The 19,444-nt window shown below is 32.6% G+C and overlaps 1 protein-coding gene across 4 annotated transcripts in view; it reads left to right on the forward strand.

Moving 5' to 3' along the window:
• Positions 1–19,444, forward strand: part of FSTL5 (follistatin like 5) — a 718,252-nt gene that overhangs the window by 121,988 nt on the left and 576,820 nt on the right. For 2 of the 4 annotated variants that reach the window (XM_008519642.2, XM_008519644.2), the window contains exon 3: positions 5,012–5,045. In XM_008519642.2, the coding sequence (XP_008517864.2) occupies positions 5,012–5,045 (34 nt within the window). The remainder of the gene's footprint in view (positions 1–5,011; positions 5,046–19,444) is intronic. The other 2 variants (XM_008519643.2, XM_008519645.2) reach the window with 1 other exon arrangement.

Raw genomic sequence — 19,444 nt, forward strand, 5'->3', positions numbered from 1 at the left:
CTAAGTTACATTTATGTTCTTTTTAAAAAATCTATTTAAGAGATCATATCATACAATCATATTTCTTCTGAATCTGTACTTCTGCCCAGCTTGCTTTTGCTATACTTTGTTATACTGCCTGCAAGGGTAATTGCCCACTTCTAACACTGAGTTTGATTTCAGGGAGTCTGTTTAAGTAATTAATGCAACACTTTGAGATTCTTCCAAGAAATAGTTTAATACAATGTAAAACATGAATGGTTTCCTATTATTTAGTTTTGATACTTCTCCAAAATATATTTCTTAAGACAAACTCACTATAATGGAAAATCTTTTGAAAGAATATCAAAGTTGAGTTATAGAAAGACATTGGCATTCTGCTATCATGGAGAAAACCTGAGCTTTCCTAATGTAAGAATGTTTTTCAAATGTATCATGTGCACAGGATAACAAATCTTTCTGACCTCTTATGAGTTCTTTTGTAATGAAGTAATCACAATTTTTCCTTAACATTTCCTCATTAAGAAAATTGACATTTAAAATATGGACTAATACTTTGTAAAATAAAGTCGAGGAAAACATATACTGCCAGGTGGAATATTGCAACATTTTAGTCATAGACTCAAGTTGAGACATTTATTACTTTGAAAATCCTGAATTATGAATATCATTCTCTACTGACAAGGTTGTAATATGAGTTTGGCAGAGTAGTTTATTCTTGTTTCCTCCTTACTTTACAAGTCTGTTTCCATTCTTCCCATTAAATTAATTACTAATTTGTCTTCTTTAAATACATGCTTCTTAAACATTTCCAGTTTGTAGAATATTTAATGATGTTTTCATTGGTAATTTATAATCATGTACAATTATATAAATAGAGAACTGGGTTTTAACAAACAAATATAATAAAATATATCAGTGAGTGTTAAGTCTATTTGACACCGATTAAAATAATGCTAAATCACTATCACTACAAATTTATGATGGCAAACTCAACTAGGATTTCCGTAATACCAAGTTATCCTACTCACCTAATTTCACAAAAACTAGCACATTTACAATCTCCTCTACTCCCTCAAATTTCTGACAAACCACTCTACCCCACCACTCAGCCGACTTCCCATCTGTTATATAAAGAAAGTAAATCATCACAGATTGAACATGTTCAATTCGTCCTCTCAAACCTACAAACCTCCTGCATCTATGCCATGCTTTTTTGATGCCCATCTGTTATATTACAGGAACTGGTTCTCCTTCTATCTAAATTTTGCCCCCATTTATGATCTATGTCATATCCACCCTTGCAATAACTTTATAAAATCAGGCATATCATCTTTCCCTTTTATCTTAATCCTTTCCATTTCTAATATGTATCTCTTATCATTTAGACATTCTCAATACTCACCGATATAAATAATATATTATAAAATTAAACAAAATAAAACAAAAAGAAAAATGAATAAAAATAAACACAGTACCTCTATAGACTTCACTTTATTCTCCAGCTGCACACCATCCCAGGCTTTTCTTTCCTAGTCAGGTTTCTCCCATTCCATTTTTACCACTTCATACATTTCTTGATCTCTTTCCGTCCTTGAATAGCTTAAATTTGACTTCCAAGTTCATACACCACCACAAAAGTGTTTTCTCTAAGTCATTGATTCCATCCACGTCAATAAATCTAATGGGCATTGTCTTAGAAATAATTGTACTTGACCTTTCAGAAGCATTTTATACTATTGAAAATTTTCCTTTTACATAATATATTCCTTGGGATTCTATGGGATTCTATGATTCTATTCTCTCCTGGGTGTTTCTCCTATAATTTGTCTATCCCTCTATTTTCACTTATTGGCTAATTCAACTTTATATTTTTCTTAAATTTTTTCCAGTATTCAGTTCTAGATTATTCAGCTCTGCTATATATTCTCCAGATGCAGTACTGATGATCTACACACAGGCTGGTGGTTGCTAAATTTATGCTTGTCTTGTTGAAATATTTCCCATGAGTTCTAGACATTTTAACTGTCTGCCTACTTTCCATCCTCATAGTGATAATCAATGTAAAGTCAAAGTCAACATGTTCAAAAATAAAACCCATGAAAATTTCAGGCTTTTTATCTCTTAAGAGATGGAATAGACAAGGATGACTCTAAGGGTCTGTGTAACTAAAGGATGGAGAGATGAGGAAGACAAGAAGATGGCCAAAGAAGTAAGAGAAGATCAGAAGTTCAGTTTTGGACATGACAAGGGGGCTGTCATTAGATATCCAAGTAGAGATGTCAAAAATACAGTTGAATATGAGTCTAAAGTTCAATAGTGAGGATTGGCTGGAGACATAACTTTGAGAGTCCTTAAGAAAAGGAAGACACTTAAAGCCAGAAGACTAGGTAAGATGACTGAAGGAATGAGTTATGTGGAAGAAAGATAAAGGCTCAATGTCTAGGAAATTAGTATTTAGAAATTGAGGAAATGAGGAGGAATCAGTACAGGAGATAGTACAGCAATGGCCAGACAACAAGAGAAATATTCAGAGTGGAACAGTACTAGAAGGCCCATGAAGAAGGGATAAAAGTATTTCTTTTTCAGCCACCTTTCTCAATTTAATTAGAGGTAACTCCATCCTTTCAGTAGCTCAGACCCTTGCAGTCACCCTTATCTGTTCTATATCTCACAGCCAACATGTATTCTATCAGCAAATCTTGCCAGCTTTAACTGATATTGCAACTCTACTTCTACTGCACTGTTCTATGCCATTGTCACCTTTCGCTTGCATACCACAAAACCCTCTTTACTGGTCCCCCTAATTTTTTCCATGTCCTGTTCAACCTATTCCCAATGGTCAGTATGATTCTATTTGAATGTAAATCAGATAGGGTTACTCCTCTGAGAAGAAACTTTCAGTGTTTTCTCAACTCTCTCAGTGTAAAAAACAAAGACTTAACAAATGCCCCAAGTACAAGTTTATCTCACCCCTATTGCCTCTCTGATTGCATTTTCTACTAATCTCCCCTTACTCAGTCCTGTCTAGTCACAATGGTCTCCTTCATATTTTTGACCATTCCAAGACCTCTTGTACGTCATGAAATTTGCAATTGTTTTTCTCTTCTAGAACACGTTTCCCCCAGATACGTGCTTGGATCATCCTCTCATCTCACTCAGAATTTTATTCAAAAGTCATTTTATCATCGTAGACCTACATAAAATTATAGCAACTCACTCTAAAACTCAGATTTTTATTTTTGAGGAAGACTAGCCCTGAGCTAACATCTGCCAATCCTCTTCTTTTTGCTGAGGAAGACTGGCCCTGAGCTAACATCCATGCCCATCTTCCTCTATTTTGTATGTGGGACGCCTACCACAGCATGGCTTGCCAAGCGGTGCCACGTCCGCATCCAGGATTCCAACCAGTGAACCCCGGGCCACTGAGAAGCAGAATGTGTGCACTTAACTGCTGCATCACCGGGCTGGCCCCTAAAACACATATATTTTTTGTATTTGAGCAAGAGTCTCTTTCCCCCACTCACTCACCTTTCAGGAAGTATCTATTATCATTCAAAGCACTGGAGTTAAAAGAACCCCATTCTGAATATCACTGATTGATATTTCCTTTTCTAAATAGAACTTAATATCATTATTGAGTATGTTTCATAAGGACATGATTTTTTTCTGTTTTGTTCATACCTTATAGCCTTATCACCTGGAACAGTGTCTGGCACATAAAACTGGTCTATACGTATTTGTTAAAAGAATGAATGACTAAATGAATGAATGATTGGCTAAGGAGGAGGAGAGAGATACAGAGAGATTTTTTTTTCACTAGCAAATACCTCTTTGGTTTTTAAGGCTGCTTGTCCTATAATTATGAAATAATATATTTTTAAGACAAGAGATTTATATTTAAATTTTATTTTAAATGAACATCAGATACTCTAAATTAGAAATAAATCAAAACTGAAAAAAAAATCATTTCATTAACAAAAGACAGTACCAAATTCAAATACAAAGGCTGAAGAGTTAGGATAAGAGAATTAGAACACAGTCTTAAAGTCTAATAGAATCATACATTGCGTTAACTGGCTGAATAAATATAATTTGTTAATATGCACTATTATTCTCAAAATCTGCCTATGGAATTAATGCTTGCAGCAAAATAAGTTCTTCATTTTTTTTACTATAGTTATAAATTTTACCAAAATTTATTGGCATTCATACAATTCTGCAGTTCAGTCTATACATACATATGTATGTATGTATAATTGCCACTTTTTATTAGAAACATATTTCAAAATTATTTTTAGTGTGAGACCCTGTAACTTTTAGACAGAGTAAACTATGCTTGAATGCTTGAACATTAATTGAGAAGTTATAGAGTGCTCAATTTCTACTTAAAAACTTTAAAGCAAGCTGGTTCTTTTGGGGTTGCCTGGTAACTAATAAGGAGTATGTCAAATTGATAGATAGGTCTGACTGAAGCAGCCTTTGAATAAATAATAGAATTGTTGTCAACTTTAGCCTTAGAGAAGTGAGACATGGACCGATTCTAAGTTAAATTGAAGGGAAGATAGTTGAAACATCTTTTGTGTTTTTCTTCAGTGAATTCTCCTCTGTTTGCCCTTAAACTTTCTCCTTTACCAACAATTTTTGATTAATGTAGTGACGTTGAAAGCAAATTCTGAAGACGTCATTCAATATCTGTTGGAATTAACTGGAATGACCTAAGGCATTTGAGCCACATGATAATTTATTTATTATTCATTAATTATTTGTTTGTTTATAAATCCATATTTATATAATGTATTGGTTTCTTAGAGAAATTTATGTCCCCTAAGAATGATTACTACTCTGATAAAAGATTTGACGTAAGTATTTGTTAAGATGAGAACTGTGTTACAATGATTCGTGGGTATATGTACAACAAAACATTTTGACAAGTCTTTAGATATAGTTATACTATAGATATAGATATACTTTATATCAGGCTATTGATCACATACTTACAGATTTTGACCTATTTCTGTTTTAATTCCAGCAGGAAAAAAGTCAAGAAAGCTCAAGAATCAAAGGTAAGAAATGACTGTTTTAAGATCATAGTTTCAAAAATTCATGTAAGTGTAGCAAAAACAAGATTTGATGCTACTTTGAAAATAAAAATGAGAAATAATGAAAATTCAAAAACGTGTGTGATTTTGAAGCCACTGTGAGCCTTTTGGGAATTCTCCAAAGCCAATGTGGATTCTCTATTGAAATTTCCTTTCATCATATAGTGCTTTTGGAAGCTTCAACACAGTTTTCTGTTTGTTCCCTGAATTGTTCTTGTGGAATTCCTCCACCAACCATTGTCCATAAGAGCTGGTGTTCTGTCACATCTATGATTCAGTGGACGAACCTTTTCAAAATGTATCTCATGAAGAACCATTTATAGTCACTGCTGTCTCATCTTATTTTCTATGAAAAAGCAAGAAACATTTATATATTAAAAGTTGACGTTAGCTTTTAATATGGCATAGGTAACTCTAGTTGGACATAGGGAGATTCTTTTCTCCATAAAGACATTCTTAAGTTTGAAGTTTACTCATTGAGATAATAAATTATTCTAGGTAATCCTTCAACAAAGCTTTCCACTAACTTTTGTTCCTCCTGATCATAGTGATGGAACTTCACAGATTTTTCCTGGGTTAATTCCTCTGGCCTCTCCATTTAGATGCTGGAACTTCTTATTCTACACTTTGGACATACTCGCCCACCTATCCCTCCCCAAATATGTCCTAGTACCAAGCCTGATTGTGGAGTGAAGCACAATTATGCTGTTTCTTTCCATCCTTTTTGCATGGGAAGATGAGTTTATTGTGTTTATTTTTTTCAGAGTTCTACAAAAATAAAAAAATAGCTGAGGAGAAGTCACTAAGTTTGTGTGTACTGTTGAAATGAAGAAAGGGCATTTAACACTTCTGAGGCTCTCTAGATTGACGATACCATTCTTGCTTATTTATAACAAGTCAAAATAGAATCTTCTCTGCACATTTACCTGCAACTGACTGACATAATTTTTTTCCATGTTTGGTCATCTCTGAATGTCTGTATTACTGAAGAATATGAAAGACATACTTTTTTATTTTTCTACACATATTTTATTCAAATAAATTATGTAAGACTGCCCGTCTAGGGCTTTCCAAACTATCTGTGGTCTTTTTTAGAAAACTGAAGTATGGCTTGTTATTGTATATGAGAAATTATTATAGTTATTTATCCTCAAAACACTCATATTAACTCAAATTTTTATGCTTTTCTGTTGCAAAAGGGAATTTCTATTCAGAGATGTGCTGTATGATGTGCATTTAAATAATATATGCATTTTAAGCACACTGAGTGAACATCTTCCTTCTCATGAAAGGTCCTAGTGTTTCAGCTTAATCTTAAATCATATTTATAATTCTGTTCTGATTTAAATAAGTTTAGTATATCTTTCTTCTTGATGCTGTATTGCCTTGGGGTGCATAAATCATATCATCTGAAGTAGTAGAAATTATGTTTTTCCAACTACTATCTAGGAACATGTTTTCTTTTATAATGCAGTAAAACTTTCAAGATGATGCTTGTCACTTCTTTCACTGTTCTTGGCTGACACTTGGTTCAGAACTCTCACATTATGGCTTCTAGACTATTGAATTGCAAGTAAATCAGAGATATATGGTTACATTAGGACTTGTTGCCAAGCTCTACTTAGAAGAACCCTATATTTTTCTTGACTATTTATGAGAATCTTCTGGAAAAGTTTTCTTACCGGAAATTAAGAATGGGCATTTAAAAATGTTTTTAAATATCAATATTAGGAGGAAAAGAAATTGAGTCATAAAAGCAATAGTTTATCCACTGGTAAATGATAAAAATTTTGAAAATCAAATATTGGACATTTCTTAACTAATTATTGAAATGGGAACTATGACCTTATTTGATACAAATCTCATCTAGTAATTTTTTAGACTTCCTGACTAATTGGTAATCTTATTTGTTAGAACATGTTTACGTACATTGTCAGAAGTGTATGCAGAGGAAGTCTTTAATCTTCTAATTTCCTGCTTAAATTCTTTCTAATTCTGTGCCTATTTCTCCTTGTAAAAACAATCCCAACCTCATGATACCAGTGACCTGAAATTACATTAAGGCACCAAGCACTCCCTGAAAATCCATCCCTCTTTCCTCTGTGTACAGAGAGATGTATATTGAAATGTTTAGAAACTTACAATTCACTCTCTAACTGATTGATTATTTGGCACTTGCACATGCTCTTATTCTAATATTGCTTTGAAATACCATAGAAATCCATACTTTTACATATTCTAAATTATATTTCTATGGAATCTAACTGGCAAAATGAACTTTGGTTCAACAATAGTATGCCACTAGATTCTCAATTGATTTTTGTGTTTAGATTGCCTATTGTTAAACGAATTAGAGCCTAATCTCCATTTGTAACACAATTTTGAAGTTTACAATGTTTAAGATATCCTCCCTTAAAGTTGCATCGAAGATTAAAGCAGGAAAAAGAAGACAGTCCTACAGGTTTGAAAGAAAGATCAACTATTCGGGAAGCCATATTTCACACTGTTCTTCAATGACATTACAGATATGTTAAAATAGAGTACATCGTGGTTTAAAATCCATTGACAATTTTATAAATATTATTAGGAAATAATCTCCTTTGAAGAATAGTTCTAATGTAAGAAACACAAAAAATCAATTATCCTCTGCCAGTATTTCTCAGGGCAGTATTTTAATTTGTGATTAGTTTACTCTTTTACATTTAAGAGCATCTTTAGAATGCTCAGTGATGAAACAGTAACAGTTTCTAAGGAAAATTTAAATGATTTTTGCTTTAAAAATTCCATCAACTTAGTTATGTTTTTAATTTCCCAAAATAGTTTAAAATGTTTACTACAATTGAAGGATAATATCACCGTGGAAAGTGTGCGTATGGTTATGCTATAGCATGCTCCTGAGTATCTGCTTTAGCCTCGCTCTGTCAATAAAAGAATGTTTGACAGTTCGTTCACCAAAAAGGTCCAGTAGCTTTTATCACACAATTTTCCCCTTCTCTTTTTTCCAGCGGATACTCTTGGCTCTTCCCATCAAGAAGTGATAAAAAATTAAGTATGTTCCCCTTTCATTGCTAGTTCTATTTTGGTTGAGACTTTACACTTGGGAGACACTGAGGATTAAAATTAGCTCTCTAATGGTCACTTACATGTTATTAACACTCATCTTTTCTTAAATATCTAATAGATATCAGACACTGTACTGAGCTTTTTACATATATTATCTCATTTTAATCCTCAAACACACGCTATTAGATAAGGTTTAGCATTTAAACATGACAGCATTTTGAGAAATCACATGCAAAGTAAATATCATTTTTGTTCTATTTTAAAATGGATAATATTTTATTTAATCAATTACCAATTGTACATTAGGTAAATTTAAAATACTGTTGTTAGCAATGCTTTTTACATTTTCATGAGTTGATATTTGTCAATTTTATTATTTATGTGTTATTTTTATTTAATGGCATGGTTGCAAGTATTTTCCCTACTGCCAATTTATATAAATACTGCTCAATGCTTTGTAACTTTAAGAAAAAAATAGATAATAAATGTGACATAGTAATGTTCTAAGGAACATATGTAAGAATTGTGCCAGCTTGGTCACTAAATACTTGCGATCTTTGATAACTGACTTAACCCCTCTACAAGTAATTCCTCTTTTATGGTGAATATTAGCCAACATATCCCATGATATCAAAAGTCCTTTATATATCTGAAATTCTGAGGCTTATACTTCTGTAAGGACGTGGGACAATGCCATTATTACAAACATTTATCCTTCAAATCTACAATTCTCAATAGATTCTACATGGAAAATATGTCATATACATTTATGTATATGTAAATGTTAAGTCACACAATTGTGCTCCCTGTGGAACATACATTCTTATCTACATTGCACCATAAATAAAAACGTTGTTAATACCATATCTAATCAATTAAAGGTGTGTGTTTGGGTCAATAAATGCTTTTAAAGAACTGTGGAACCTGCAGTCTTTATACACACACACAAGTGCACAAAGGCATATACACACAATTTTCTATTTATTTTTATACAACTATGGGTTCAGATTCTCCTTTATTTCCTACATCTCAAAATTGGCAACTGAGAGCACTGAACATCATCTGATATATATAGGGATATATACATATATATATGTATATATGGATTGTATGAATATTCAGAGAGCTTTTAACTAGAATAATCTCACAGAGTTCCTGAGGTTAGCTCACTTCTTCAAGGTCAAGTAGCTAGTCAGGAACAGTAATGGATAGGAATAGATCTTTAAATTCTCGTTCCTAAAAGCCATTGGATACATTACGTTAATAAATGAAAATATTGCGTAAAACTGAAAGATGGTAATTTATATACATGAGCCCTTTATGAGACTTTTTGTCTAATTGTTGTATGTCTTTATGTTTAGGAAATAACATATAGCTAGTACAATAAGTAATACCTGAAATGGAGATTCTTGCCATTATGTGAATTTCAGAGTCTCTATTTTTAATGGATTACAGTATCATACACTATGAATATTAGGTTCTCTGGTATTCTGTTCAGAACACTATTGCTGAGATAAATTATTGCTTATAGGATTTATGAAAACTGTGGGTTCTGCCTATCTTATTCCATGGTTATAATCCTTAGGAAGTCCAAACACCTAAAAGACCAGAAAACTCAACCTCTAGAAAATGTCAACCAAAGGATTTATAGTTTTGTTTATTTGTTTGTTTTTGGCAACCGTTAATGCTGGATAAACCCCAGACAAGTGTATTTATGGCAGACTTTTGATAATAATTTTAAAAAAATAATTAAATACCGTAAAAGATGTGAAGGAACAATAATTGTTTTATATACATTTTATGCCATAGCGATTGCATTATATCAGAACAATTCTATTTTCACTCTACTTGTTTTATTAAAAATGCACCTTTGAAATTAAATGGGGCTAAAATGTATTTTCATGGGTAATTATTGATTATCTTGCAGCAAAATATCAATGTTATATGTAGACAACTTAGTGTATGATTGGCAATTCTTTAATCACTAATATAAGCATCTCAAATATTTCAATCGATTTCACTTTACATCTAACTTAACTATATGAATATAAATTGGTTGTTGAGTAAGAAATCAATTAAAAAATGTAATTCCCAATTATTATGAACACATTGTCAGATCTTCCGATTTCATTAGCTGACATCTGTTCCATTTATGATCTTTTGCTATTTTAAAATAATGATCATATCTCTTTATGTGAGTGATGTTTTTGTGATAATGTGAGTGAGTTTTTGAAATAAAAATGCTACTATACAGATGAAAATTCTGGAAACCATTATATACATAAGATAGTAATTCTTATTTTGACAAATTTTCAAAAATATAGCAATTTAATTTCTTATTATAATTTCATAAAGGAAAAATAAATTAATGGAAATATATTCACTATAATCTAAATGGTACCCACACATACCTCATTAAATAATTTTCAAGTAGTGTAGATTTCAGTGTATGTAATAACTTTTCTCTAAGAATTAAGATAAAATTCATCCTCCATTCTTTAAAAAAATCATTTAAACAACTTGGTAAAATTTTAGGCGATCTTGATGCATGTCCTCCTGCCACAACAAACAGGAAGACAAACATCCTTCTCTCCCTAATAGTGCCTTTATCATCAATCAGAAGAGGTTTCAAAAAGTATCTGATCACGTTTCTCATTTACGCCAAGAAGGACACGATTTATGTTATGCCAAACGCATCATCTTCCTCCGCCCTTTTGCATACATTCTCTAGTCTTCCAAAGGATACCAATACATCGTCTAATCCAATGGGTCATTTATTTTAGTTCCAAATGATTAATTTTACAGCTCTCTTTGCCCACCAGGAGGCAGTGCTATCTAAAAGAAATCAAGGCACGCGAGGTGTGATGATATTGGGAAAACAATCCAGAGTAACTGGATTTAATCTTTTAACTAATAAATTAAATAATGATTTAATGCTGTGTATAATATCACACGAATATTATTCAGACTTTTTTTACATAATCCAATATTCTTTTTTACCTGTACACTAACATCTCAATATTGATCTTTCCTTCAGTCACCAATACAGAATCTTTTTATTCTAAACTTTTAGTAGAGTTAAATGGTTTCCTGAAAAATTTTTTAAAAACGTTCCATAAACTGTTTCCTGAAATAGTTGAATGTCATGTTTCAAGAAATATCAAGTAATATTAACCAAAATGTGTTTGATGGCTTGATGAAATAACTTCGCTTATTCCCAATGGTTAGCTTTTGTGAAAGAGCGCGGTTCTTGAAATGGTCCTGCGAACGTTATTTTTTTTTGCAAAAGTCCCTGTTTTGTGTGCCAATGAGAAGTTATATGGTCTATCAGTTTTCCTTTTTGCTTAATCTCCCCGGGCCACTTTAAACATGAAATTTGACTTTATTAAAGAGATTATGTTTACTTGTGTTTTTTAAATGTGCATTTCTTCCTTCTTACCCAAGATCTTAACCTTTAACATAATATTTAAGTGTTTTGCAAGTTATTTTAAATTGTTTTTAATTATGAAGAATATAAATTTTATACAAAAAGGATCTGTAACTCTGTAAGTGATATTACACTTAGTGACTTCTAAGAGTCAAAGCAGACATATTTTTTTGTCTAACTGCGATGGATTAGTTAATTTGGAGTTTTACCTATTATTACAAAAACCAAATAATTTTTCTGTTAAATAATTATAAGATGCATTTCATAGTTTTAACTCATATACAGGTAACTTTTTTTTTGAATTACTTAGATAATATGATGTAAATGTTTTCACTGGAAGAAAATGCATGCCATTTTGCTAAAATTAATACCATCGTTTCCTTAAATTGTTGGTGTGTGGAATCCTTATCCATTGAACACTGGAAAATAGGGGAAAACTCCGGTCAAATGTGCACTGTGATATTGCAAAATTTCTATATAATCCTTTAGTGATGCTTACCTTTGCCTCATTAAGCATTTCCGTTGTATTTGACCAAGGATGTCCTTCCCCCACCACCTGCTTTTCAGGAAACAGCTATTATCATTCAAAGCGCTGGAGCTACAAGAACCACATTCTGAGAAGTACTGATTTATATAACAATTTTCAAGATGTATCATTTGGTTTATACTCAGCACACTTAGGCTCAATTATTTTTCCCCCACTTAAGAACTTTTAATCTCCTTTCTCACCTATAATCCATATAAATATAATATACCACACAGAGCTGTTTTAAGGATTAAGTGAGATAAAGAGTATGACCCTTCTGAGTGAAATGAAAAGCTCTTGGTTTTGTGAGTTCTTATTTCAATATTTTTTGAAATATCTTTTAATACATTTTTAATACATCCTTTGTAGAAACATAGAAACATTGTAGAAACATATTTACAGAAAAAATAAGCTTTAATTTCATAAAATGTTAAGATTAGAGGTCAAGACATGATGACTTTATTTTGCCTCATTATTTTACATAATTCTGTTATAATCCACAAATTTTCAAACCTTGAAGACATTTGACCTACTGATATTAAATAACCTCTGTGTACTGTCATATTTATATCTAGACTAACATTATTCTTATCATGTCCCTACCATGATGCATGCAGATTCATAGAAGAAAAAAATAGTCCAATGCAGTGGACACTGCTTTGAACATAAACATATCTAGAAAATTATTCTTTGGGAAGTACAGTGTTATCAAGGAGTACTTATTTGTGATAAATTAAAAAAAACAAAGCCACATCTAATTTAACTCATTAATTATCAGTTAACTACTGTTACATTTAGAAATACTGCTTTATGCCAGAAGTTTTGTGGTAATGTTGGTCTGCCAGAAGAATTCAGAAAAGGAGAAGATATGATAAGTTCAGTTGCATCAAATAATAATGGGGAGGGCACCTGGGAATGAACTCTTGGTGATAAGCCTTTTCATTTTATAGGAAGACAAGATATTGTCTAGAAGAATGGGAAGGTACAGGAGAGATGAGGAATAAGGGAAAATATTCTAGGTCATGGGGCAGTAGCGGATTACAAATGTTCAAATATTAATGTTAGGCTGATGAGAAATAAAGGATAAATCAGAGTATATAGGAGAATAAATTCAAAGAGTAATTTATAACTAGGAAAGTATCACTAGCAAATTTGAGGACGGGAGTAATGCTAGTGTGAAGAGATTGCGCAGGCTAGATAGAAGACTGATGTTGATTAATTGGTACTGCATTGAAAAGTATTGGGAACAAGCCAAGCAGTTTTCCAATTTAACAAGATGCAAGGAGTTTTTGCAATCTCTGAAATTATTATTCCATCTTTCTCTGACAACAAACAGAACAAAAGCTAAAACCTGCACAATGATCATGAAATCAGTTTCTTGGTGGTTTAGCACTCAGACTGTAGAACCAGAGTAAATTTCAATCCTGGGTCTACCACTACATATCTGTGTGACTAAAGGCAAATTACTTGACCTCAGTGTACTAATGTCCTCATCTGTATGAAATATGGGTAATAATAGTTCCTTCTTGATAGGATGATTGTTTTGATGATTAAATAAGTTATTTAATTCAGAACACTTTGCAAGAACTGTGCAGGTCTGACATTTCACCTTCTTCACAAACTAACAAGTGAGGCTCACAGTTTCCTGGATGCTGGCAGAAGACACAAGACTCCTGTATCAGAGACAATGAACAGTTTATTACTCACAGTCATAGGAATAGCCGGAGTACCAGCATTTGTGCCAGATCACACAGGGCCATGAGAAGAGGACCAGATGATGAATGTGCTTGCAGCATTTTGTGTTACAGGAGAGGAACACTCTCCTCCCTGGCCCAGCTTAGGAATCTCAAATATTTCATAATGGACAGGAAACATACTTGACATTTACCCTGTAGAGAGACATTTTCTTTATTACACTTGATAGTAAACATTCTTGCCCTTTGCTCCAGAGGGAGACACTTTTTTTACCTTCCTAGGATATTTACTACACTAAATCCCTGAAAAGAAAGTCTGAAATAAAAAACAGTCAGTGTCTTTTCTCTCAAGGCATGCAAAAATGCAAGAGACCCATAGAGAATTGTCTCTAAGAGCACTGAGAATAGTGGGGGCACAAAAAACCCTGCTCAATAAACATGTATGATCGCCCCCACCCCACCGTCATCATCCTCATTCAGAGAGGTCTTTTCTCTGATTATTCTCTGGAGTGCAAGAGAATGTGGAACAAAGCATCTGTGGGCCTCTCCTGTTTACAGCCTTTCTGTTGATGTGTTGTGGAAGGCTAAATGTTTCTGAATTTGCTTCTAAGGTAAAAGAGCTATATAAACATATAAGCATATAGATAGATGCATACAGAACCACATATACAATATTTTTTTCTCTCCATGTTAATGCATGGTCATTTAAAAAGTCAAACGAATTCAGAGAGTTAAAAATAGTAATTAGAGTAACTCACAATTTCTGTGTAATTGATAAGTGCCCTGCATAAGGTGTTTCCTTGCTTTATCTTGATTTTATATAAATGAATAGTTAGCATTTATGAGTACTTCTTTATTGCTAAGCCTTCTGCTAAGAGCTTTCCATGTATTATCTTATACACACTCAGAAGAATTTTATATACTAACAAGAAAGTAAATTTACTGATAATCTATCTAAAAATGATCATGATTGCCGTTTTGATTTATGCGAAATCAAAAATTTTTATATATGCATATATTTCTGCAAAAAACTTTCAGTATTCTTTTAGAAATGTTAATGCATATCTATGTTTCTCAAAAGTTTACAAACAGTTAATGGTGGATGCTGTGAATTGGTTGACTCAACAACTATTTCAACACTAATTAACATGCTTTCTTTTTACTGACTTTTTAAATTCTAGAAAATTAAAAGTTACATCTACATTTCAAGATTCCCTTGCAGTTAGCCTTCTAGATGTGTTTTAGGTTTCTCCTATCAGATTAATGCAAGTATGGCCTTTTATGAAATTCTTTTTGGAAAACAAGCATGGTTTGGGGACAGAAATTTTCCTTTTACAGATAATGGCAAAGGCAGTGTAGTTCTGAACCCAGCAGCTGGAATGACAGCTTCCTTACATAGTTAGTCCTGAGAATGGCGGAAGCAGTAAGAACTATGAGATTCCAGCTCTGTGGTGGGGTTGTAGAAGTTCTAAGAGCTCAGTAGAGAGCCCGTTCTTTAATCCTGTGAACTAAGTTCTATACCTCTTAATAAATATTTTTACTTAAAATAGTGCAGATTCTATTGTCTGTAACAAAGAGCCTTGGTTAGTGCATCAGTCCATTCTAGGACTACAACAACTAGGGATCTGTATGGAAGAGTAAGTAGAAAAAGGATTATGAGAGATCTAATTACCACATTGTTGGGAAGGACTCCAGGAAGGAAGCCTGTCTGCAAGGCTGATGCAGGCAATGACAACCAGGAGGTACAAGGTGTTAAGCCCAAAGAGTAGAGCAAACACATGCATTGTTCAGGTACATGTTAAAACCAGGTTGTGCTATCTATCTTGCAAACGTAACCATAGGAAATTCTTCAGCTAGACCTGATGATGATTGATACAGTCACTTACTCAAACTTTTGTGTTGACCATCAACTATGTGTCAAATACAGTTCTTGGCACTGGAGATATAGTAGTGGACAAAATGAGGAAAAGTTTCTGCCCTTCTGGATCTTAGATAGCATCTCCTAAGAAATCTGACCATATCACAGGATAGTTGCTATTTTCTAAAAAAAACAGCTAAAATCCCATAAAAAGCACAGGCAATTTTTCTTCCTTACTCCTCCCCTAACTATCCCCTTTGTCTACTTTACCTCAGTTCCTGTCTGAAACATTGTAAGACGCTGGTACTAGAGGTTGGTGGAGGCAGGCAAGTAGATGGAAGCTGGTAAATCAGAATCCATGCAGCATACAATAGACTCCATCTTTGAGAGGTTAGCATTCTCCTACCTGTAAATTACCCCCCAAGCCTTCAGATCTTACAGAAGAAATAAGTTCTGATTCTGATTCTCTTACTCTTATCCCCAAATCTCTTCCCAGTGGTTCAGAATCATGGTAATTAAATGGCAATTTTCATGAAGTAATTCTCATGAATCCACAAAAGGAAAGGACTCCATGTCCTCTATTGGCCCTATTTGGTCTTGATCAACATTCTATCGTCTCAGGGAAATGAAGCAGCAATGCTTTAACAAGATGACTTGGAACACACAGCAGTCAGACCTAAAATTTACCCCCAGAGTTATCATTACTTTTCTGGGTTTTCTGTGTGGTAATTCTTCTTCTTTCTTACACAAATTTCTATTCTCTCACAAGCATGGTAGGACTTTATTGTTCCATTAGAATTTTTTTTTTCTTTTTAGTAAGGAAGATTGGCCCTCAGCTAACATCAGTTGCCAATCTTCCTCTATTTTGTATGTGGGATGCTGCCACAGCATGGCTTGATGAACAGTGTCTAGGTCCACACCCAGGGTCCAAACCCGCAAACCCTGGGCCGCTGAAGCTGAGTGCACAAACTTAACCACTATGCCACCAGGCAAGCCCTCCATTATAATTTTTAATAAACAGTGTTTTAAGTTATCCTTAAAAAAAATCTTGGTGTGAAGGATATTATATGTAAATATAATGTTAGTTTAAAATGTTAATGTATTATATGCAATATTATAAATTATATGATCTATATGATAGATCATATAATATAGCTTATGTAAATAACAAAATGAATACTATCACAATATTATGTTATCATGGATGTGACTTATTTTCTGTTTGTGTATTTGTTTTGTTGTTGTTATGCTTGTTGTAAAGGCCTAAAAGGAGAGCTAATATACATCAATTCTTGGCCATGTACCACACATCTATTTTTTCGTTTCTTCAGTTTATTATACCTATAAAAAAACTCTGAAAAGTAGACACAATTTTTATGTGAGGAAAATGAATCTTGAAGGTTAAGTCACGCACCAAAGATTATACAGCTAATAAATGCTTGAAGCTTAATTTAAATAAACTTACTGCCTTTACTTGGGATTGTTGTTCTCCTAATTATCCATATGCATCCTATTGCATGTATGATATGGTGAAATCTTTCTAATTTGGGGTAAGTCTATATATGAGAATGTGCTCATTGTTTGCAACTACATAGTAATCAATATAAACTACATTGTGTCCATTGCAAGATGGAAAAGTCCTGTGCCCTCAAAAAGTGAGTACGTAGGTTAATTATTTAAATGTCAGAATCCCAGTGAAAAACGCATGCTTCGTAGCTAATAAAAATGTGAAATAGGTGGGACTAATTACATGGGAGAAAAACATAAACCTTTGCCCTAAAATAAATAATTTGTTTTGTGATTTGAACAAGTGAAAGTTAATTTTATTTATTTCAAACATCAATTATAAAATAAACAAGTAAAATTAAAACGTTAAATTACCTTTTATAAGGGGCCTATAAGGCGGTAGTCATTTGGTTCAGTCTGCAAACAGCACATGATAAATATGTGGCAAAAAAGCATACTTTTTGATAGAAATGCTTCTTTGTTTTTTTTTTCATTTGATGAGAAGTAACTTCATTCTTTTCTGCCTGGTTAAACAGCGTCAAAGAACAATGCCATGTGATGAAGAGTCAAACTGCCTGGGCTAAATTCTGGCTTTGACACTCACTAGCCATGTGACTGTAGGCAAGTTACCACATTAGTTTGAGCCTTAATTTTCTCTTCTCTAAATGAGGTACCACCAACAGCACTCATCTAATTGGGTTGTTGTGAGGATTAATTATGATTACATATAGAAGAGTTTGGAACAGTTTCGGCACACAGTTAATATTCAATAATGTTAGCTTAAATACTTTTAATTTACTCAGTGATTTTACATATGAACTAAGATTTGGGGAATTGTTTAATGACTATGTAATGAATTATCTTAGATGGAAGCAGAAAGATATCTGTAGTAAGGCTAAGGATACCTTTCAACATCAATATTATTCACAGCATTGAACTTAATCATCTATTTTAATAAATATTGAATTTAATTTTGACTAAACAGATTTACCTTAAATTCATTTTGTTCAATAACTTAAGTAGTTTTATCCAGAGCATGAGTTTATCCATAGGACTTGTGTCCTATGACCCTGGCTAATCAAAAGATGAATGTGTAGGGTTACTTAATCAAATTTTTAAAAATGTATTAATCACATATTTTTAAATTTCTCTATAAATTTTCCCATTTATAATTTTGGGATTTTTTAAAAAAATATTTTCTTTTTAGGGTCACATAAGATAATGAATGTGATAATATATGACAGTACTTAGCATATTACCTGGAATCTCATAGGTATGCAGTGAATGTTGATTAAATCTAATTAGATTGCAGTTTATGATGTATGTGCATATTTGTATATGGACAGATATATGTTCATATTATATATAATATTAACTATCGTTATTCACAATAATTTCCATAAGCTTACATATAAAATATATATTTTGAATAAATTTTTATATATTTATATATATGCTTAGATATGTAAAGAGATAAAATTAAATTGCTTTCCACCTTTGAAAGCTATGTATTACAACACACAAACACACACACGTGCGCACACAGAGTTTCTTTATTGTTAAAATCAGGACTTATCCAGTTTTTGTCTCTCTATTAACACCCTGTCAAATGCCTTCTTCTTAAAAAGTGTTCAGAAAATATTTGTGAATAAATGATGACTGAACTAGACGACATATTCAGTTACAAAATGTCAGTGTACTTTCACATGAAAGCGTTTAATGCAATCCATGATGGATTATTTAGACTATTGCTACATAGAAATGTAATATGTTGTTTTCTCTCAAAATTGATTACTTTTACCAGTCTTCTAGGTTTAGACAATAACAAAGATATTCCTTTTCCGTCATTTTTCAAACGTATAATGTAGGAAAACCATATGGGATAGCCTTTATTAACTTTTTACATTTATTGTCATACATAAAATTTCACTTAATTTTAAGAGTTGAGGTTTGTAAATGTGGAAGCACACATTTTCACTATGAATTAAAACAATTGATATCCGGATCATATGTTATGCCTCCCTAAATTTTTAATGAATAACATACATAAATTGTGATAAGTGCAAAGTGTTTTCATTTTATAAGAAGCTTTAGGGATTATACATGTATTACCAAAATTCTATTTTCCCCAGTTCAGGAAAAGTATGTGTCATATTATAAAAAATGCCAAATTTCAGATGTGAAGAGAAAGAGCTTTCTTCACAGCTGACTGACAAAGTCAAATTTACAGGCCAAAAAATTTTGAGCAACATAATCAAAGGGCTATAGAACCAACAATAGGAAGTTGCT

This window comes from Equus przewalskii, chromosome 2 (genome assembly GCF_037783145.1).
Source record: "Equus przewalskii isolate Varuska chromosome 2, EquPr2, whole genome shotgun sequence".
In the NCBI taxonomy this organism is placed as follows: domain Eukaryota; kingdom Metazoa; phylum Chordata; class Mammalia; order Perissodactyla; family Equidae; genus Equus; species Equus przewalskii.